This window comes from Pecten maximus, chromosome 5 (genome assembly GCF_902652985.1).
Source record: "Pecten maximus chromosome 5, xPecMax1.1, whole genome shotgun sequence".
Lineage (NCBI taxonomy): Eukaryota > Metazoa > Mollusca > Bivalvia > Pectinida > Pectinidae > Pecten > Pecten maximus.
The window spans coordinates 33,943,331-33,967,949 of NC_047019.1; the positions used below are offsets into that span (position 1 = coordinate 33,943,331).

The 24,619-nt window shown below is 37.0% G+C and overlaps 1 protein-coding gene across 5 annotated transcripts in view; it reads right to left on the minus strand.

The window, feature by feature from the left end:
* LOC117327856 (tubby-related protein 3-like) overlaps nt 1–24,619 on the minus strand; it is a 76,549-nt gene that overhangs the window by 29,144 nt on the left and 22,786 nt on the right. For 3 of the 5 annotated variants that reach the window (XR_004532742.1, XM_033885063.1, XM_033885059.1), the window contains exons 1-2: nt 24,378–24,579; nt 4,216–4,266 (exon numbers count right to left, since the gene is read on the minus strand). Coding sequence is in view for 4 of the 5 variants with exons in the window: in XM_033885063.1 (XP_033740954.1) it covers nt 4,216–4,266; nt 24,378–24,427 (101 nt within the window). In the remaining variant the exon portion in view is untranslated. Of the gene's footprint in view, nt 1–4,215; nt 4,267–24,377; nt 24,580–24,619 lie in introns of those variants that run through there. The other 2 variants (XM_033885062.1, XM_033885060.1) reach the window with 1 other exon arrangement.

Below are 24,619 nucleotides of genomic sequence, written 5' to 3' on the forward strand. Positions count from 1 at the left end.
AGGATAACTGTAAGTGAATCCTTGTCTAACAGAATTATTTTTTTTTATATTATTGTCTGAGATCTCATCTTCCTACTCGTAAAAATATATTTTTATAGACCTGAAATTCCAACTACCTCTTACAATAAAACTATGGTACGTATGTCTAACAAAAAAGTAGACAGCCACCATCTCCATTACTAGAATAAACAGCTAGCCTCCATCTCTATTACTAGAATGTGTGATAAGGTGGCAATAAGCTGGACAGCCTCCCTCTCCAGTAGTAGAATACTAGAATATGTGATAAAATGACAATAAGCTAGATAGTCTCCCTCTCCAGTTCTAGAATACATGTATGTGTTAGGTGAGAATAAACTTGACAGTCTCTCTCTCCAATACTTAAATATCATAACAGTAGTGTTGCAGGGCATTATTGATATACCCATATTTCAAGATTCAAGAAAGATACGTATCACAGTACAATTTCAAACCTGGTAATCTTTGTATATTTCCGTAAAAACCTCGTTTTATAATAGAAATTCTGAAAATATTTGAACAACTGCTTTTGATTTTCGTTTCTAAGTGTAAATATCAAATAATATATCAGTTTACTTGCATATTTATTGTTTTCGAGATGATAAATACACAAAACATTTATTCATTCCCGACCTCAATCATATCAAGCGTCTGGTTCACTGAGACTCACAGCTTGAGTGTGTTGCACCATTTTCAAAATGGCAGGCATGATAAATCAGGTTTGTTTAGCCATCATATAACATTCATTTCCTTCATTATAAATGGCTTTGTTTAAAGAAAAGACTTGCAATTCTTCTGACTAAAATATCGTTATATGTATTGTGATATGCATTGTGATATGCATCATGGTACATACAAGCTAGGATCCTGTATCGCAATATATGGAGATACAAAAATTCTTGCAATACACATCCCTACAAAACAGTGCATATTATCAACACCTCATATGAGTTGTCTTTGGGTCCATTTTGATATACAGAACACTTATTAACCAACAGGCAGGATTTGGAAATTACTAGCCATAATATATCTTCTTATCAATTATTGCAAAACTTCACCAGATCTGTCAATGAAATTGACAGTTTATAAATACATTTCAATTATTTACCTATTTATATGCACACTGACTAATGGAATTTTTCACACCTACTTCCATTTCATATCTTTCAGCCAAATGTTAATTAACACAAGTTCAATGTTTACTTCTTAGTATAAACTGATACATAATAAGAATTACGGTACTGTATCCTGTTTCAGCACCTTTATATAACGAAACAGACATAGACTCCACATCGATCACTCACTCACTCACAGTACACCTTTTTAATGTACTAATAGTCTGTTCAACTCTTATTTGAGTTCACCTTTTGAAGAGTTATTGTAAAATAACTGCGAAGAAAACATATCTGCACCTGATCAAACATGCAGTCATTTGTATGGAAATACCTATGGAGTCTACACAGTAATATTCCTTATAGAAATGTCCAGGCTAACATCGAGATCTCATCACAATTTAATTATCTGCTAAAAAGCTTTTATTGTATAGTCAGAGACTTAGGTAGTGGCAAATACAGCCTTTAGTGCACAGACTTATAATGTATAGCATTAGTCTTATACCAGTAGTTGTGGTACAGCCTTAGTCTTATACCAGTAGTTGTGGTACAGCCTTAGTCTTATACCAGTAGTTGTGGTACAGCCTTAGTCTTATACCAGTGGTAGTGGTATATATAGCCTTAGTCTTATACCAGTAGTTGTGGTACAGCCTTAGTCTTATACCTGTAGTAGTGGTACAGTCTTAGTCTTATACCAGTAGTTGTGGTACAGCCTTAGTCTTATACCAGTAGTTGTGGTATAGCCTTAGTCTTATACCTGTAGTAGTGGTATAGCCTTAGTCTTATACCAGTAGTTGTGGTATAGCCTTAGTCTTATACCTGTAGTAGTGGTACAGTCTTAGTCTTATACCAGTAGTTGTGGTACAGCCTTAGTCTTATACCAGTAGTTGTGGTATAGCCTTAGTCTTATACCTGTAGTAGTGGTATAGCCTTAGTCTTATACCAGTAGTTGTGGTATAGCCTTAGTCTTATACCTGTAGTTGTGGTACAGCATTAGTCTTATACCAGTAGTTGTGGTACAGCCTTAGTCTTATACCAGTAGTTGTGGTACAGCCTTAGTCTTATACCAGTAGTAGTGGAACGGCTTTAGTATATACCAGTAGTTGTCACTGGGATATATCCTTAATTTTATACCAGTAGTTGTGGTACAGCCTTAGTCTTATACCAGTAGTTGTGGTACAGCCTTAGTCTTATACCTGTAGTAGTGGTATAGCCTTAGTCTTATACCAGTAGTTGTGGTATAGCCTTAGTCTTATACCTGTAGTTGTGGTACAGCATTAGTCTTATACCAGTAGTTGTGGTACAGCCTTAGTCTTATACCAGTAGTTGTGGTACAGCCTTAGTCTTATACCAGTAGTAGTGGAACGGCTTTAGTATATACCAGTAGTTGTCACTGGGATATAGCCTTAATTTTATACCTGTGGTAGTGGTACAGCCTTAGTCTTATACCAGTAGTTGTGGTACAGCCTGAGTCTTATACCTGTAGTAGTGGTACAGTCTTAGTCTTATACCAGTAGTTGTGGTACAGTCTTAGTCTTATAAATGTAGTAGTGGTACAGTCTTAGTCTTATAAATGTAGTAGTGGTACAGTCTTAGTCTTATACCAGTGGTTGTGGTACAGCCTTAGTCTTATACCAGTGGTAGTGGTATAGCCTTAGTCTTATACCAGTAGTTGTGGTATAGCCTTAGTCTTATACCAGTGGTAGTGGTATAGCCTTAGTCTTATACCTGTAGTTGTGGTATAGCATTAGTCTTATACCAGTAGTTGTGGTACAGCCTTAGTCTTATACCAGTAGTTGTGGTATAGCCTTAGTCGTATAACAGTAGTTGTGGTACAGCCTTAGTCTGATACCAATAGTTGTGGTACAGCCTTAGTCTTATACCAGTAGTTGTGGTATGGCCTTAGTCTTATACAAGTAGTTGTGGTACAGTCTTAGTCTTATACCAGTAGTTGTGGTATAGCCTTAGTCTTATAGCAGTAGTTGTGGTACAGCCTTAGTCTTATACCTGTAGTTGTGGTACAGTTTCAGTCTTATACCAGTAGTTGTAGTACGGCCTTAGTCTTATACCAGTAGTTGTAGTACGGCCTTAGTCTTATACCAGTAGTTGTGGTACAGCCTTAGTCTTATACCAGTAGTTAGTGGTACAGCCTTAGTCTTATACCAGTAGTTGTAGTACGGCCTTAGTCTTATACCAGTAGTTGTGGTACAGCCTTAGTCTTATACCAGTAGTTAGTGGTACAGCCTTAGTCTTATACCAGTAGTTGTGGTACAGCCTTAGTCTTATACCAGTAGTTGTGGTACAGCCTTAGTCTTATACCAGTAGTTGTGGTACAGCCTTAGTCTTATACCAGTCGTAGTGGTACAGCCTTAGTCTTATACCAGTAGTTGTGGTACAGTCTTAGTCTTATACCAGTAGTTGTGGTACAGCCTTAGTCTTATACCAGTAGTTAGTGGTATAGCATTAGTCTTATACCAGTAGTTGTGGTATAGCCTTAGTCTTATACCAGTAGTTAGTGGTATAGCATTAGTCTTATACCTGTAGTTACATATAGTGGTACAGCCTCAGTCTATAAGACCATGGTAATGGTGTCATAATCTTAGTCTAAATTTAAGCTAGTTGTTGTGGCACCAACTTGACATATGTCATATAGTACTAATCAATATAAGGGCACCTAACACACTTTGGAGAGGGGTTTCTGAAGAGAAAGAGTTTTTTGTTTCAAAAAGGATTGCAGTTAGCCCTTAATATTTGCATACAGATTTTTTTTTCTGTGAATTAAGGCTATGAAATATCAATATTTCCAGCCGAACATCCCCTACTGGAAATGTTGCTGGGCATGGAAAAAAAGCATCACTAATGTTTATAGCCCAGTGAATGCTATTTATTCTGGTATTTGTTGCAGTGTTGACATGAATTTCAGTCATTTCTTTCTTGATCTTTAGATCATTTTTGTCAGACATGAAAACCTGTAAAGTTTGATTAAAATGTCATTATCACTTGATCAATATTTAATTTGTTGAACAATGGTTATCAATTGTTAAGTAAATTATCTATGTTTTTTTGTTTTGTATATATAGTAACTTACCTTCCTGGTACACCACTCATATTCCAGCTTGGCGGTTCAGATTCAGCTGGGCTGCAAAACAAAAAATTCAATTATTGATAAAAGCTTTTCAATTAAAAAAAAAATTCTACTTAGCATCAAAATCAAATCTTTTGAAGAAAATGTCTTCCAGTAAAATAGGACACTTGTTGCCCTCGCTCACCTTCTAAGAGTCTTCAGAATGGTCTGGTAGTGTATATTGTAGTCTCTGCCCTAGAATAATCTATTGCAGCAGGCAGCTTTACTGAGTAGTGCTGCAGACCCACAACAAGCAGAGTACATATACAACTTGTATCAAACATGTCCTCACAGTTACTAAGGTACTGAAGTTCATAACAGGAGAATATATCACTTCTTCCCCCTCCTGACTTTGTTGAATATATATGTCAACCATCCTTTGAACTCTAAGCACTGATTAAGTTAATCACTTTTGGGCATAATAATAAGTGTAAAGTATCTCCACAGACCTGTTGATCTGATCCGTTACCTAATACACTAAACATTTTTATACCAATTTCAGACAATCTATTTCTGAGAATGTTTTTTTTTATTCGTTTGTTAATTAATACACCAGCTGCATGTCTATCACAAATCTAATCAATACTTATATGTCAATCCCCACCCCCATGGAGACTCTCGATCAGTAGAGCCAAGCTTTTAGTCTAATTAAAACCTGTTCATTATATTGATAACAAGTACATCCATGTTTCATTCATTAATAACTCTTAACCATTATCCCTCAGATTCACCTCAATAAAATGAAAATCGGAGGACTGGATAAACAATACACTCCTTAATTATATACAAGACTGGGCAAGTGTCACAACAAGTCTGAACTAATGATCAACACGGATCTGCTGGTAATTCATGGTCACAAGTGTCAAGAGTCCCAGAAACTCATGTGTGTGTCAGAGTCATAGAAACTCATGTGTGTGTCAGATTCATAGAAACTCATGTGTGTGTCAGAGTCAAAGAAACTCATGTGTGTGTCAGAGTCATAGAAACTCTTGTGTGTGTCAGAGTCATAGAAACTCATGTGTGTGTCAGGGTCATAGAAACTCTTGTGTGTGTCAGAGTCATAGAAACTCATGTGTGTGTCAGGGTCATAGAAACTCATGTGTGTGTCAGGGTCATAGAAACTCATGTGTGAGTCAGGGTCATAGAAACTCATGTGTGTGTCAGGGTCATAGAAACTCATGTGTGTGTCAAGGTCATGGAAACTCATTTGTGTGTCAGAGTCATAGAAACTCATGTGTGTGTCAGGGTTATAGAAACTCATGTGTGTGTCAGAGTCATAGAAACTCATGTGTGTGTCAGAGTCATAGAAACTCATGTGTGTCAGGGTCATAGAAACTCATGTGTGTGTCAAGGTCATAGAAACTCATGTGTGTGTCAGAGTCAAAGAAACTCATGTGTGTGTCAGAGTCAAAGAAACTCATGTGTGTGTCAGAGTCAAAGAAACTCATGTGTGTGTCAGGGTCATCATGTGTGTGTCAGAGTCATAGAAACTCATGTGTGTGTCAGAGTCATAGAAACTCATGTGTGTGTCAGGGTCATAGAAACTCATGTGTGTGTCAGGGTCATAGAAACTCGTGTGTGTCAGGGTCATAGAAACTCATGTGTGTGTCAGGGTCATAGAAACTCGTGTGTGTCAGAGTAAAAGAAACTCGTGTGTGTCAGAGTCATAGAAACTCATGTGTGTCAGGGTCATAGAAACTCATGTGTGCGTCAGAGTCAAAGAAACTTGTGTGTGTGTCAGGGTCATAGAAATTCATGTGTGTGTCGATCAGGGTCATAGAAACTCATGTGTGTGTCAGAGTCATAGAAACTCATGTGTGTGTCAAGAGTCCCAGAAACGCATGTGTGTATCAGGGTCAATTTTAGAAAATCATGTGTGTGTCAAGAGTCCCAGAAACGCATGTGTGTATCAGGGTCAATTTTAGAAAATCATGTGTGTGTCAAGAGTCCCAGAAACTCATGTGTGTGTCAGAGTATGATGATAGAAACTCATGTGTGTGTCAAGAGTCCCAGAAACTCATGTGTGTGTCAGGGTCATAGAAACTCATGTGTGTGTCAGGGTCATAGAAACTCATGTGTGTGTCAGGGTCATAGAAACTCATGTGTGTGTCAGGGTCATAGAAACTCATGTGTGTGTCAGGGTCATAGAAACTCATGTGTGTGTCAGAGTGAGACAAACATAATTCAGATGAATAAAGCAATACGTAAAACTGGATGACCTATTTTTGTTGCTGAAATTGTATCTTTTTTTCAATCAACCTTTTTTTTTATTAATGTTTATTAATCAGATGATCTGCTTTAAAAGATTACCTTCAAGTGATAAAGGTATAACGGTTCTGGTTAGTAGATTATTTACTGTAGTGTTAGCAATAGTTGTTATAATGTAAGTAATATTTACTATAATGATAATACACTCTGTTAGTAAATTATTTATTATAGTGTTAATTATATACTATTAGCTGTAATGTTAGTAATATTTACTATGATGTTAATAAATTCAAAGTCAGTAAATTATTTATTAAAGTGTTATATACTATTAGGTATAATGTTAGTAATATTTACTATAATGTTAATAAATTCAAAGTCAGTAAATTATTTATGATAGTGTTATACTATTAGCTCTAAAGTAATAATAATGTTTTTACAATTTATTACAATGTTAGTAATATTAACTCTAATGTTAGTACCATTTATTATAATGTTTGTATCATAATTATTTACTACGATGTTAGCAATTAACTACTATTATTTTAGTAATACAACAATGTATTTACAATTATATGTATATTACTAATGTTTACTACAAAGTTAGCACCATTTACAATGTTAGTACTATTTACCATAATGTTTGTATTATTTATTACAATGTTAGTAATTTCTACTATTATATTATTAACATCTACAATTATATTAGTATCATTTACCATAATGTTACTATTATTTACTATAATGTTAAAAATATTTACTATACCATGGTATTATATACATTTATTAAAATGTGTAAACATTTAAATATTCACTAATTTATTTGCTGTGAAATACGCTATAGATAATTTTAAACATTTCATCAACCAAATAGCCTATATTGGGCTGCCAATATGTTTATGATCATATACCGGTAATTGAAATCCAGATATTAATGATGTTATCTATTCAATTAAATAAAGTTATATTCTTCATTACAACACACTCTGGAAAGTTTAAGATACATAACATTGTAAATACTATATCTAGTGGTGACAGATCTTCATTAAAAACCAAGTTTTATATTTATCGGCTGGTTTACACTGTAAGTAAAACAACAAGTCCTGAGTTTGGTTTACACCTATATTAAAACCTACAGTGCCAGTTGGTTTACACCTGTATATACCTGTAGTACCAGTTGGTTTACACCAATGTGTATACATACAGTACCAGTTGGTCTACACCAAGGTGTATACATACAGTACCAGTTGGTTTACACCTGTATATACATATAGTACCAGTTGGTTTACACCTGTAGATACCTACAGTACCAATTGGTTTACACCTGTATATACATACAGTACCAGTTGGTTTACACCTGTATATACCTATAGTACCAGTTGGTTTACACCTGTATATACCTGTAGTACCAGTTGGTTTACACCAATGTGTATACATACAGTACCAGTTGGTTTACACCAAGGTATATACATACAGTACCAGTTGGTTTACACCTGTATATACCTATAGTACCAGTTGGTTTACACCTGTATATACCTATAGTACCAGTTGGTTTACACCAAGGTATATACCTATAGTACCAGTTGGTTTACACCAAGGTATATACCTATAGTACCAGTTGGTTTACACCTGTATATACCTACAGTACCAGTTGGTTTACACCTGTATATACCTATACTACCAGTTGGTTTACATGTACACCTGTATATATATACCTATAGTACCAGCTGGTTTACACCTGTATATACCTATAGTACCAGTTGGTTTACACCTGTATATACATACAGTAACAGTTGGTTTACACCTGTATATACCTATAGTACCAGTTGGCTTACACCTGTATATACCTATAGTACCAGTTGGTTTACACCAAGGTATATACCTATAGTACCAGTTGGTTTACACCTGTATATACCTACAGTACCAGTTGGTTTACACCTGTTTATACCTGTAATACCAGTTGGTTTACACCTGCATATATATACCTATAGTACCAGTTGGTTTACACCAAGGTATATACCTATAGTACCAGTTGGTTTACACCTGTATATACCTACAGTACCAGTTGGTTTACACCTGTATATATACCTATAGTACCAGTTGGTTTACACCAAGGTATATATACCTATAGTACCAGTTGGTTTACACCTGTATATACCTACAGTACCAGTTGGTTTACACCTGTATATACCTATAGTACCAGTTGGTTTACACCTGTATATACCTACAGTACCAGTTGGTTTACACCTGTATATACCTACAGTACCAGTTGGTTTACACCTGTATATATACCTATAGTACCAGTTGGTTTACACCTGTATATATACCTATAGTACCAGTTGGTTTACACCAAGGTATATACCTATAGTACCAGTTGGTTTACACCTGTATATACCTACAGTACCAGTTGGTTTACATGTACACCGGTATATACCTACAGTACCAGTTGTTTTACACCTGTATATACCTATAGTACCAGTTGGTTTACACCTGTATATACCTATAGTACCAGTTGGTTTACACCAAGGTATATACCTACAGTACAGTGGTTTACATGTACACTTGTATATTCCTATAGTACCAGTTGGTTTACTCCAAGGTATATACCTACAGTACCAGTTGGTTTACACCTGTATATACCTACAGTACCAGTTGGTTTACACCTGTATATATACCTATAGTACCAGTTGGTTTACACCAAGGTATATACCTATAGTACCAGTTGTTTTACACCTGTATATACCTACAGTACCAGTTGGTTTACACCTGCATATATATACATACAGTACCAGTTTGTTTACACCTGTATATACCTATAGTACCAGTTGGTTTACACCTGTATATACATACAGTACCAGTTGGTTTACACCTGTATATACCTATAGTACCAGTTGGTTTACACCTGTATATACCTATAGTACCAGTTGGTTTACACCTGTATATACCTATAGTACCAGTTGGTTTACACCTGTATATACCTATAGTACCAGTTGGTTTACACCTGTATATACCTATAGTACCAGTTGGTTTACACCTGTATATACCTGTATATACCTATAGTACCAGCTGGTTTACACCTGTATATACCTATAGTACCAGTTGGTTTACACCTGTATATACCTATAGTACCAGTTGGTTTACACCAAGGTATATACCTATAGTACCAGTTGTTTTACACCTGTATGTACCTATAGTACCAGTTGTTTTACACCTGTATATACCTGTATATACCTGTAGTACCAGTTGGTTTACACCTGTATATACCTACAGTACAGTGGTTTACATGTACACTTGTATATACCTACAGTACCAGTTGGTTTACTCCAAGGTATGTCAGAGTATATATATATAGATATAAACAGTCTACATCTGGTAAACTAGGTGTGCCTACCTATTAAGACATGCAATGCAGCATGAAGATTTAAGATCCAAATCAATATAAAGGTAGAACTTCTTGTATGTAATATAGTAGTGTGCTTTCTCTGGTATTCTGATGTCTGACACCGGACTCCAGGTTAGAATGGACAGGACATTTTGTACAGAGAAAATAATAACCTTACATCAATCTGAGTGACGAGTCTCCAAGGCTAATGACTAATTACTGCTCACAATATGAAAACAAGAAACAAATCCTTTAATTGATTTTAAGGTTACACCAGCTGTTATCGTCGGATATGGGATCACCAATAATTCATTCTAACTAATGATCTGCAGGTATCTAGGTAACAGTGAAATGTATCTCACCATTATGTTGCCCACCCAAATATTGAACATCACATTATACGTACGTACCATATGTTGATTATCTAAATTCCATTTAGTATACAGCGCTGGCCTAAAACTCTAGGTAACAATGGTATCCATTACTTTAAAGCATTATAAATCACTCAAATCTAATAATATTTCCATTTAAAAGTGTAATTCAATCATATTATGAATGTTTTATTTTTATTCAAGGCCTAAGTTTACGTAATATCAAATGGAACACACACTCAAATACATGTATGTCTAGTAGGAGGATAATAAACCGAGTACTACAAAGCTCATGATGACATTGTCATATCAATTAATACCATAGTTCATGTGTACAGGTACTAATAGTGATAAAGGAGAAATACACCAATCAACAGTATTGTGATGGATTATCCTGAGGCATACATGCAAATGCCCTAAAAACATACAAGAGGCCCAAAGGGCCTTAACGGTCACCTGAGATTTGAAATATTTCGGCCAACTAAATTGACCCTTTTTGGCCCCACCCATCAGTCCTAATGGGGTCAGTCTATGAAGAGTATTTGATTCTAACATATAGTAGATAAGAAGATTTTTGAAATTTCAGTCAATTTGACCCTTTTTGGCCCTGCCCACCAGCCCCTGGGGGTCAACCAGGGCCAACATGTACATAAAATCAAACTGTAATCCCATGCTGATAATTTGAACCAAGTTAGAACGAATTCCAATACGAATCCAACAAATAATAGTCAAAAATGTGATTTCCCTATATAAACTATAGTAAAGTTTACCCCCTCCCCAGGGGCAAACGTGAGACCCCAGGGTCATGAAATTCACAATTTTGGTAAAGCACCTGAAGACCCTTCCATCTATGAAGAGTATTTGATTCTACCATATCTGAGAGTAGAGAAGAAGATTTTTGAAATTTCAGTCAATTTGACCCTTTTTGGCCCCGCCCACCAGCCCCTGGGGGTCAACCAGGGCCAACATGTACATACCATCAAACTGTCATCCCATGCTGATAATTTGAACCAAGTTAGAATGAATTCCAATACAAATCCAACAAATAATAGTCAAAAATGTGATTTCCCTATATAAACTATAGTAAAGTTTACCCCCTCCCCAGGGGCAAACGTGAGACCCCAGGGTCAGGAAATTCACAATTTTGGTAAAGCACCTTAAGACCCTTCCATCTATGAAGAGTATTTGATTCTAACATATCTGAGAGTAGAGAAGAAGATTTTTGAAATTTCAGTCAATTTGACCCTTTTTGGCCCCGCCCACCAGCCCCTGGGGGTCAACCAGGGCCAACATGTACATACCATCAAACTGTCATCCCATGCTGATAATTTGAACCAAGTTAGAATGAATTCCAATACAAATCCAACAAATAATAGTCAAAAATGTGATTTCCCTATATAAACTATAGTAAAGTTTACCCCCTCCCCAGGGGCAAACGTGAGACCCCAGGGTCATGCAATTCACAATTTTGGTAAAGCACCACAAGACCCTTTCATCTATAAAGAGTGTTTGACTCCACCATATCTGAGAGTAGAGAAGAAGATTTTTGAAGTTTTAGTCAATTTGACCCTTTTTGGCCCCACCCCTCAGGCCCCTGGGGGGTGGGGACCATATAATTCACAATTTTGGTTGACCTTCAGCCATAGAAACTTTCTGCCAAATTTCATTGAATTTTGTTAAGCGGTTTTGGAGAAGAAGTCGAAAATGTAAAAAGTTTACGGACGCACGACGCACGACGCACGACGGACGACGGACGACGACGGACAAAAGGCTTCGTCTCAGGTGACCTAAAAATTCTGATAAAACTGTGTTCATGACTACCTCCACTTCACAATGAAGTAATAAATATCCCCAACAAGATATGTTTGTCCATGACAACCTCCCATGACACAGAAGTGCTATACAGGTGTTATTAAAGTCTGTGTTACAGTCTACTCCAACCATGAATCTGTATTTCCTAACATATCAGATAAGGTCTATTATAACAGCCTTTTCTGGTTTGTCTGATCCTCCAACATTACAGTCTTATGCTACCTCATCCAGAAGGCTCAGGCACGAGTCATGCAAGCACTGCAGCTATAACAGCCTTAATATAAGAATGGTCTTAGCTATAGGAACCTCTATAACAAATAATGTTCAGGTTTTAACCTTCCCTGATATACAATTGTCTTATTGAGTATCAAACTTATAAGAACTTTTAAAGTCCTGTTTGTGTATCTCTCATCAACAGATTTGTCTTAATTAGAACATCCCATAGAAGCAATAACAATGTTCAGCTAGATAGATCTCTCAAAGTTTAACGGTGGTAGGTTGGTGAAATGGTGTCTCCATATCAATTGATGTTTTACAAGGACAGATTTGGAGCGACATATCCGGTGTTACCCTGGTGCTATATCTGGTATCATCACACTGTGTGGAGGGACAACAGATTTCAGTGTTGGTTTAATATGGCTGTGAGTACCAGACAAATATTGACAGTATGATAATGGAACTCTATATGGTACATTGCAAAATGCCATCTCATCTAAATGTTAAAACAAATGATCTGTAAACAAGATTGGCCCACTTCATCAAACTGTACTGCACCCCTTTATACTATAGTCTGTATGTGTCATCTCTGTCATAGAGACAGCACTTCTATACCAAACAGAGTTCAGGGAAACAAGAAACGACTAGACTGGTTAGAGACCAAAGTCAACAAGTAACGATATTATAGTATTTCATTGATAAAGGTAATCAAACAAATGATTTTGTTAAGAAAAAAACAATGTTTGCTATTACACCCTCAACATTAATTTTAGACAGTAATTGAATGAGATTCATCAACATGATATCATTGAAAAGCAATACATTCCAAAATCAAAAGTTTTACCATTTATTTTGGACCAACAAGTACTGTTATAGCTATCAGCAGGATAATGATGGAACACTGAAATCCATAGACAGGTAGACACGATCCTAAAGGATTGATTACTTAAACGACAGGATATCTTTATGACATCCATCATAAAGCTGCATGCCAGAAATAGTCCTAAATGTAAGAATTAAGCTGGGAAACTATTTAGAAGTTTTCATTTCGCATAATAATCCTATAGGCTGGCTTCAAGTATTATTCCATCAAATGAAAGTTAATTGTCAATTTTTGACATTAATAATTAGACTGACATATTCCTTGAAACCCTTTGGAATATTTACTGAACCTGATATTGATTGCATAGATAATTATATCAATAAAATTATCAGGTTGATCATGCTTGAATTTGTTTTTTTTTTTTTTTTTTTTATTTCCCTGATTTCTATATTTATTGCCCTAATTTCCATCACTTTCCCTTCTGGATTTCCATACTTTTTGCCCTTATCCCCACGGACTCCCCCTTTTAGATTTCCATATGATTTCCACATCTTCCATCCTTGAGTTCTACATTGAACTGAAGAAAATTAAAAAAAAAATAAACATAGAAACATTCATCAAACCAATGGATTAACTCAATTTAGTTAATATTCACTGACTCATTGAAAACACAAAATGTGTTCAATCCAGACTGTATTGTATTTTGAGATTAAATACATATATTGAAAGTAGAAATGAATTCCATGAATATAAAGACCATATAAATATCAGCATGCTGTGTTGATAAAACATCATTCCAACTGGCCAAGTCAGTAATCTACACCGTTTGATTGAGTACCAGACAATAATGGTTCTAGAAGGTTCATTGATTTCTGTTTACAATATTAACTCAGAAAGGCATTTCTCACCTCAGCGTCCACGTCATTAACTCATATTACCAAAGACAGCTGGACACATGATGATCAGCCGGGATCACCACCTGAGCTGATACAATAAACTGTACTACTAATTCCATGTCAATCCTGATTTGCCATGCTTCACCAATAATACAGTACAATTTGTAATAATCAGCAGCTTCCCAGCTAAAGCCTAAGAGAGCTTAATGCTGTACTGTATAAACCATTGAGTTTCCTTTGGACTACATGCAGTGCTTAGAGGATGACATGTGTTTCAACTGCATGGTGTGACTGTCCATAGGCTTTTTCAACCTCCAATCAAAACAGTGCAATTTAACTCTCTATATAGTTAAAGAACTGATGGTGAGATATATCAAGATGTCACCCCCTGACTGGTGTCATTTTCACATTTAAGACACACTTTATATGTACATTGTATCTAACTGTGACTTACATATAGGATAATCATGAGATATCAGTGTATTTGTCTGTTCTTTCAAAGTCCAAATGTTTCCACAGGAAATAATCAGTTTCCTTCCCTGAGGAAGCTTGGCAACAGGGACTCTAAGAATTAACGGTCACACTCCCAGAAATTATAAACTCCATCAAATTTTACACACAATTTATTTTCCCCATGCTTATATGTATCTTTTAAATCTGCATCTTGTCAAAGCAATATTTACTGGTTTGTAAAATTACTCTCCTTTAAAATACAAGAATCTATTCTTTTCTTTTTTCTTTTCTCTTTCATTCTAACTGGATAATCTTATTCTGAAGAATATTGATTATGACACTGTTTCAGCATATTTTGATGTTTGTTATGGAGAAACATTAATATCTTACAAGGATATCATTTGAAAAAAAATTTGGGTTTAGAATCAGAAACAATGTATTGAATTTTACATGATTTTCCTCACTTTGGCCATGGAAACCACTATGAACCAAAACTACTGAATTTTGAATGACTTCTGACACCTGGATTGACTGTTTCCTGGTCGTGATGCTAAAAGGAGAATGTAAAAACTGTAACTGTCTTGTTTTATTACTACTGGCAGTAGGTGAGAAAATGTCTGCTTTCTGACACAGATCAATATATAGATTGTCTGCAATAAATACAGTTAACATTATACCTTAATCATTACTTCCTCTACAGAAAAGGTCTAAAAGACCTGTATCATACTAAACATCACGAAAGACAAGCATAGTGGGTATTGCTAAAACAATACAAGATATGTCCCTACTGGCCCTTGCTAAAAATAGTAATAGTGACCTTGACCCCAAAATCCTGAAACTTGAACTTGATCTGTAGCTACTCTACTGAACTTTCAGCAACATACCTTGAAACATGAATGAGAAATTAAGACAATTAAGTCATTTGTGTTGCTAAGTTATATATCTATTTATTAGCACAATGTATCATATACACTATGTGTTGGTGATCCGAAGATATAGATTTGAATTTCCTGTCGTAGTTGTACCGAGAGAAATATATATAATATATGTACAATTTGTATCCATGTATGTAAATACATTAATTGCGATCCAGGTATTCATATCATCTTATAGACGACTTCCACAATGATCATGTCAGGGTATCGGGCCGACCATCACTGCGCCATTGAAACATTCTTTTTTAAGAACGCCGATGTGGCACAGCAGTATAAGCTGCGGGTATTTCTGGCTAGGCGATTGGGTGCCGTAGATCGTGAGTTCGAGGCCCGGTCAGGGCATGAGTCAAAAAGTTGTCTTCCTTCGTCATTTGTATTGCTAAGTTATAATTCAAACATTATAGATATATGAGCATTATGGTCTCTATTCAAAACTAATAACAATTATTTTTTTCCGATTTAAATGCAACACAGCCTACATTGCACCAGACTTGGTTTCCTAATTGATTGACACTGCAGGCATTCTTCCTCACCCATTACATAACAATAATCCGTACTTATACTTTAATGTCTGCCTCTTTATCTAGTATTATATTGATCACTGATATAGCTCTATAAGAAACACAAAAATTCAGTAAGACAAATTAAGCCTTCATCAAAAACTCTGACATTGAGACTATTGACAAAACAACCTGTCATAGCACTAAGAGCATTATATACTAATATTTCCCACTTTTCTATTTCCACCATTCTATTATCATAATGACATATATGCAAAAAAAAAAAAACTCAAAATGGTCTCATGGTAATTGTTCTAGGAAATCATAATTATATGACTTAACTTCTCGTATGAAAATTATTGAATAATGTGTCTTGAATTCTAATGTTATCAAATTATACTGTTTGATAAAATACCATTGGAGCTAGAATTTCTTCATAGACAGATATTGTGTAACATGTTTTTTTCTGTTTAAGGGTTATCATTTTGATTGACAGCTCCTGGTATACATGTTCTTTGTATACAGTACTCCACTGGGTCCCAGTATATGACAATTTTAATTCACTGTGTGCACAAACAATTGTATTATCACACCATGGTCAAGGTAAAATACACATACAAATACATAGCACTATTGACCAAAAAACTCAAATAACAATGTGCTGAAATTACTAACCCCAAAGACGTTAGCTGACTGGTATGATATTGTATATGGCAGTAAAGTAATATAGGAGAACAACAGGCTAAATTTAGGACTGGAAATTTAACCTATATTGGGAGTGTCAGCTAGGCCTTATTTAGCCGATGTTGGAGTGCGGCTAGGCCTTATTTAGCCTATATTGAGAGTTTCAGCTAGGCCTTATTTAGCCTATATTGGAGTTTCAGCTAGGCCTTATTTAGCCTATATTTGGAGTTTCAGCTAGGCCTTATTTAGTCTATATTTGGAGTTTCAGCTAGGCCTTATTTAGCCTACATTTGGAGTTTCAGCTAGGTCTTATTTAGCCTACATTTGGAGTTTCAGCTAGGCCTTATTTAGCCTATATTTGGAGTTTCAGCTAGGTCTTATTTAGCCTACATTTGGAGTTTCAGCTAGGCCTTATTTAGTCTATATTTGGAGTGTCAGCTAGGCCTTATTTAGTCTATATTTGGAGTGTCAGCTAGGCCTTATTTAGCCTATATTGGGAGTGCCAGCTAGGCCTTATTTAGCCTATATTGGGAGTGCCAGCTAGGCCTTATTTAGCTTATATTGAGAGTTTCAGCTAGGCCTTATTTAGCCTATATTGGAGTTTCAGCTAGGCCTTATTTAGCCTATATTTGGAGTTTCAGCTAGGCCTTATTTAGTCTATATTTGGAGTTTCAGCTAGGCCTTATTTAGCCTACATTTGGAGTTTCAGCTAGGCCTTATTTAGTCTATATTTGGAATGCCAACTAGGCCTTATTTAGCCTATATTGGGAGTGCCAGCTAGGCCTTATTTAGCCTATATTGGGAGTGCCAGCTAGGCCTTATTTAGTCTATATTGTGAGTGCCAGCTAGGCCTTATTTAGCCTATTTAGTCTATATTGGGAGTGTCAGCTAGGCCTTATTTAGCCTATTTAGTCTATATTTGGAGTTTCAGCTAGGCCTTATTTAGTCTATATTTGGAATGCCAACTAGGCCTTATTTAGCCTATATTGGGAGTGCCAGCTAGGCCTTATTTAGCCTATATTGGGAGTGCCTGCTAGGCCTTATTTAGCCTATATTTGGAGTGTCAACTAGGCCTTATTTAGCCTATATTGGGAGTGCCAGCTAGGCCTTATTTAGCCTATTTAGTCTATATAGGAGTGTCAGCTAGGCCTTATTATAAGCCTATATTGGAGTGCCAGCTCGGTCTTATTTAGCCTATATTGGAGTGCCAGCTAGGCCTTAATATTTAGCCTATATAGGAGTGCCAGCTAGGCCTTATTTAGCCTATATTGGAGTGCCAGCTAGGCCTTACTTAGTCTATATTGGAGTGCCAGCTAGGCCTTACTTAGTCTATATTGGAGTGCCAGCTAGGCCTTACTTAGTCTATTTAGCCTATATAGGAGTGCCAGCTAGGCCTTATTTAGTCTATTTAGCCTATATTGGAGTGCCAGCTCTGACTTATTTCGCCTATATTGGAATGACAGCTAGGCCTTATTTGGCCTAAATTGAAGTGCTATAATCATAAAATTATGCACTTAACTATATTTGGTAATTGTATAAAATGAAACATTCGTTGTGTATAAACATTTGTAGCTTTTTTGCATTTCGGTTGCTGATTATGAAAATAATGACAACAAATATTATATGTATTATTGCTATATTGATATCGCAATGGGGCTAGCAATGCCAGTTTGTATTCATGAAATAATTTGGAAGCTTCAAACCACTAAAAGAAATGGCTCGCGAACATATCATATGTTATGCAGTTAAAGCGTGTACGTACATATAAATACCAGTATGTTTATATATTGGTACCAGCTTATTTATACATTATATATATAGTCCCAACCCATTCCCCTCTGAACAGCAATATTCTATGACCATATATATTATTAGCCCCATAAAACACTTACCCAATGACAATGGTACCTGCAGCCATGGGCCTATGTTGAAATACCAGTATATTGATATCACGCATTGATTGCAATGTATACATGAGTCACTAAACAAAGTTGTTCTGGTATCAGTGCAGCTAAGACTCGTTATATTTACATACACGTTACCAAAACAGCCGTACAAACACAGTAACACTCGGAGAGTACATTTCTGCCTATACCGTCTATCAAAATACTCTTATATACATAGTGAATCAACACAGTCTCTATGTGAAAATCTAGAATGAATTTTAATCAGTCCCCTTTTACAGGTTAAGACAATCAGTGACTGATTCTTCAAGTTTAACTTGATCTTTAAGTTTAAACTGCAGCTGCGTGGACATTTATGATGAAAATATTAGTAACAATAAAAATTACAACATTACAATTAATCTTTAATACTAATAAATCAACTTACAATCTCAATTTAGAAACTACTTCATAGAAATCAGACCTTTCTTGGAGAAAATCACAATTATCAAATTTAAATCTTCTGACTTCAATATATTTTAAATAATTTTGATACAAAAACCTTAATGTTGACCAAATATATGAAAATCCGAAATCATGTGTATTATATATATTGGTAATGAACGATACCTTGATAAACATGTATAATAAATACCTACAGTAATATTACTATTGTCCGTCGTGGAAATTCCTTAACTTCCTGAATTCAAGGTCAGTCAGATAAAGCTTAAAGTACTAGGAAGTTTAACACATATGGTAATGGCACCTCCAATAAAATGCCCTGGTCTCTTTGTTATTTAATCAAATGTCTATGAAATGTTTATATACACTCATTATCTTATATTTCTCTTACAAATATTTCTTTCCATTCTTTTCTGTTTAAACTATGGTCCTAAATATTATTTTTCTTTAAATAATGCAGAGCATACTGCTTTTGAAGGCTTCAATTTTCATTTGAATTCACAGAAAACAATACATAAATCTATGTCTGGTAGCTGACCTGTATTTTTTAGAAATAAGAGATGTGAGCTGAAGAAATTGACTTGAGGTTATACTGTATCCGAGTGGTAGACAGCAAGGCTTACCTTTAATTATTGAAAGCATTAACCTAGTACACCAGTTTCAGGACCTGTATTGAATTATACACGAAAACTATGTTTGTCGAAAACTATGTTTGTCGGACTCATCTAGATTTAGGTCATGTGTTTATACTGATCGTAAAGCAATAATCATGATACATCAGTATACTTTAAAGTGGCTGGTGATATCAGTCTTGAAACTGTCATAAAGTGATGATACTGACCAACAGAGATATAAAGGCCTTGGTTCAAGTCGTTCCAATCACGAGTTATATAGGAACATTTTCTCTGAGTGCAACAACACACTGCAGAAGCATGCTGGCATAAATTGTATGTAATTGTGTAGATCCCCATTAACACCTCCATTGTATTGTCAGGTTGTGTTCCCTCCTGTACTCTGACCTGTGTATATCACCTCCATTGTAATGTCAGGTTGTGTTCCCTCCTGTACTCTGACCTGTGTAGATCCCCATTAACACCTCCATTGTATTGTCAGGTTGTGTTCCCCCCTGTACTCTGACCTGTGTAGATCCCAGTCAGGTCGTGTTCCCTCCTGTACTCTGACCTGTGTAGATCCCCATTAACACCTCCATTGTAATGTCAGGTTGTGTTCCCCCCTGTACTCTGACCTGTGTAGATCCCCATTAACACCTCCATTGTAATGTCAGGTTGTGTTCCCTCCTGTACTCTGACCTGTGTAGATCCCCATTAACACCTCCATTGTATTGTCAGGTGGTGTTCCCTCCTGTACTCTGACCTGTGTAGATCCCCATTAACACCTCCATTGAAATGTCAGGTCGTGTTCCCTCCTGTACTCTGACCTGTGTATATCCCCATTAACACCTCCATTGTAATGTCAGGTCGTGTTCCCTCCTGTACTCTGACCTGTGTAGATCCCCATTAACACCTCCATTGTAATGTCAGGTCGTGTTCCCTCCTGTACTCTGACCTGTGTAGATCCCCATTAACACCTCCATTGTAATGTCAGGTCGTGTTCCCTCCTGTACTCTGACCTGTGTAGATCCCCATTAACACCTCCATTGTATTGTCAGGTCGTGTTCCCTCCTGTACTCTGACCTGTGTAGATCCCCATTAACACCTCCATTGTAATGTCAGGTTGTGTTCCCCCCTGTACTCTGACCTGTGTAGATCCCCATTAACACCTCCATTGTATTGTCAGGTTGTGTTCCCCCCTGTACTCTGACCTGTGTAGATCCCATTAACACCTCCATTGTATTGTCAGGTCGTGTTCCCTCCTGTACTCTGACCTGTGTAGATCCCCATTAACACCTCCATTGTAATGTCAGGTTGTGTTCCCCCCTGTACTCTGACCTGTGTAGATCCCCATTAACACCTCCATTGTATTGTCAGGTCGTGTTCCCTCCTGTACTCTGACCTGTGTAGATCCCCATTAACACCTCCATTGTAATGTCAGGTTGTGTTCCCCCCTGTACTCTGACCTGTGTAGATCCCCATTAACACCTCCATTGTAATGTCAGGTTGTGTTCCCTCCTGTACTCTGGCCTGTGTATATCCCCATTAACACCTCCATTGTATTGTCAGGTCGTGTTCCCTTGCCCTCCTGTACTCTGACCTGTGTAGATCCCATTAACACCTCCATTGTAATGTCAGGTTGTGTTCCCCCCTGTACTCTGACCTGTGTAGATCCCCATTAACACCTCCATTGTAATGTCAGGTTGTGTTCCCCCCTGTATTCTGACCTGTGTAGATCCCCATTAACACCTCCATTGTATTGTCAGGTTGTGTTCCCCCCTGTACTCTGACCTGTGTAGATCCCAATTAATACCTCCATTGTAATGTCAGGTCGTGTTCCCTCCTGTACTCTGACCTGTGTAGATCCCCATTAACACCTCCATTGTATTGTCAGGTTGTGTTCCCTCCTGTACTCTGACCTGTGTAGATCCCCATTAACACCTCCATTGTAATGTCAGGTTGTGTTCCCTCCTGTACTCTGACCTGTGTAGATCCCCATTAACACCTCCATTGTAATGTCAGGTTGTGTTCCCTCCTGTACTCTGACCTGTGTATATCACCTCCATTGTAATGTCAGGTTGTGTTCCCCCATGTACTCTGACCTGTGTAGATCCCCATTAACACCTCCATTGTATTGTCAGGTCGTGTTCCCTCCTGTACTCTGACCTGTGTAGATCCCCATTAACACCTCCATTGTAATGTCAGGTTGTGTTCCCCCCTGTACTCTGACCTGTGTAGATCCCCATTAACACCTCCATTGTAATGTCAGGTTGTGTTCCCTCCTGTACTCTGGCCTGTGTATATCCCCATTAACACCTCCATTGTATTGTCAGGTCGTGTTCCCTTGCCCTCCTGTACTCTGACCTGTGTAGATCCCATTAACACCTCCATTGTATTGTCAGGTCGTGTTCCCTCCTGTACTCTGACCTGTGTAGATCCCCATTAACACCTCCATTGTAATGTCAGGTTGTGTTCCCCCCTGTACTCTGACCTGTGTAGATCCCCATTAACACCTCCATTGTAATGTCAGGTTGTGTTCCCCCCTGTACTCTGACCTGTGTAGATCCCCATTAACACCTCCATTGTATTGTCAGGTCGTGTTCCCTCCTGTACTCTGACCTGTGTAGATCCCCATTAACACCTCCATTGTAATGTCAGGTTGTGTTCCCCCCTGTACTCTGACCTGTGTAGATCCCCATTAACACCTCCATTGTAATGTCAGGTTGTGTTCCCTCCTGTACTCTGACCTGTGTATATCCCCATTAACACCTCCATTGTATTGTCAGGTTGTGTTCCCTTGCCCTCCTGTACTCTGACCTGTGTAGATCCCATTAACACCTCCATTGTAATGTCAGGTTGTGTTCCCCCCTGTACTCTGACCTGTGTAGATCCCCATTAACACCTCCATTGTAATGTCAGGTTGTGTTCCCCCCTGTATTCTGACCTGTGTAGATCCCCATTAACACCTCCATTGTATTGTCAGGTTGTGTTCCCCCCTGTACTCTGACCTGTGTAGATCCCAATTAATACCTCCATTGTAATGTCAGGTCGTGTTCCCTCCTGTACTCTGACCTGTGTAGATCCCCATTAACACCTCCATTGTATTGTCAGGTTGTGTTCCCTCCTGTACTCTGACCTGTGTAGATCCCCATTAACACCTCCATTGTAATGTCAGGTTGTGTTCCCCCCTGTACTCTGACCTGTGTAGATCCCCATTAACACCTCCATTGTAATGTCAGGTTGTGTTCCCTCCTGTACTCTGACCTGTGTATATCACCTCCATTGTAATGTCAGGTTGTGTTCCCTCCTGTACTCTGACCTGTGTATATCACCTCCATTGTAATGTCAGGTTGTGTTCCCTCCTGTACTCTGACCTGTGTAGATCCCCATTAACACCTCCATTGTAATAAGAGGTAACATGCATCAGACACTAGTGGCCACCACTGCCTTACCCTTGCCAAGAAGACACTGTTTTCTTGATTTGTCTTGATTCCTGATTTTAACAGTATCGCAAATTCCCCTAAGCAATGCAAAAATGCCTCTCTACGATAGGTGTTAGTTATAGAAACACCTTCAGTAAGGTGTGGTCATTCAGAACATGGTACATATACCCAGGTATATTACTTCTTTATGTTGATCATTAAAATATAATGCACTGTTATAGATATGTTCAGGATAATTAATTAACTGTTACCCAACATGTTACATTTATATGTATATCAGCTCAACTAGCTGGTTTATGCACAAAAAAAAAGGAAAAATAATCCAATATCTCAACATAAATTGCTAGCATTTCTGAGAAATTTGGATATTTTTTTTTCTACTTCTCATATGTCGGTTTTAAAGTTCTGCAAATCACTAAGACACATATGACAGAGGAAGAAGGTGATTATTTCAGAGTATAATACTACAGGTTTTTCCAAAGTATATTTTATACTTAAATAGTTTAATAAACCCTGTTGTGTCTGTATTTTTAAATTAGAGTATTTCAAAATACCATGTTGTGTCTGTATTTTTAAATTAGACTAGAGTATTTCAAAATACCCTGTGGTGTATGTATACTAGCTAGATTAGAGTATTTCAATATACCCTGTTGTGTCTGTATTTTAAACCAGAGTATTTCGAAACCCCAATTAACGAGTCAATACAAGAGAATTCACATATTACTCTGGTGGCTATACTTTACAATGGACTATTGGTAGAGTTTATAGTTTACGTGTACGGAAAACTTGCATTATAACAACTGGTGTGAGACCATTTATTACATTTACACACAGTATACCTGATGGACCGGATGAATGACCACCAAACTATTCAGGAATTATATATACTAATGGTACTCATTCATTTTGACTCAAAAGGAAACTAAAATTGGGTATTCTCCATCTAGTAACACTCCATAACTGAGTGTTGTCAATATGTCACATTTATACGGCTGTCACAATGATAGCAGTAGAACTGTGACACACAAGTGATATTCTATACATTTAATCATTACCATGATGGAGCCTGTTATAACATATATAATATGTGATGACGATGAACAAGATACAGATCATAAAACACAAATATAATATTAATCCGTAAATTCTGCGTATCACTTCAGTGAAAATAGAATCAATAGATACTGAGTCTGTCATGTAATGATCAGCTGACACCTGCAGTCTAAATCTGTTATAATTTCTCATTATCAGATAAGATCAATATTCTCTTGTTAATGTGTGATTGCATTCAATCCTGAAATCATTCAACGTCCCAATATTTGCCCCATTATATATAACTAGTGGAAAATCAGCCTTTGTTGTTGTCACTGCTGTCGTATCACGAACTGAGTCCAATAATAACATATATACAATACACGCTGGACTTAAAACCTCCACAGAACAAACCTACCTGTACAAATGAACCGGACTAGATTTCCCTATCTTGTAGGCTGGTTCCATTTCTGTTCAGTTAGCAAAAAAGTCAGATCTAATGAAAATTTCTATCAGAATGATGATTTCCTGGGAAAATCCATTGTAAAGTGTTTCAGGAAGTAGAACGGTGGGTCAGCCATGTTGTAAATTGTGACGCCAAATGGTTGTCAACCTAGTGTGCTGTGTAACTGACAAGGGAAAATTACCCAGTAAATCCCA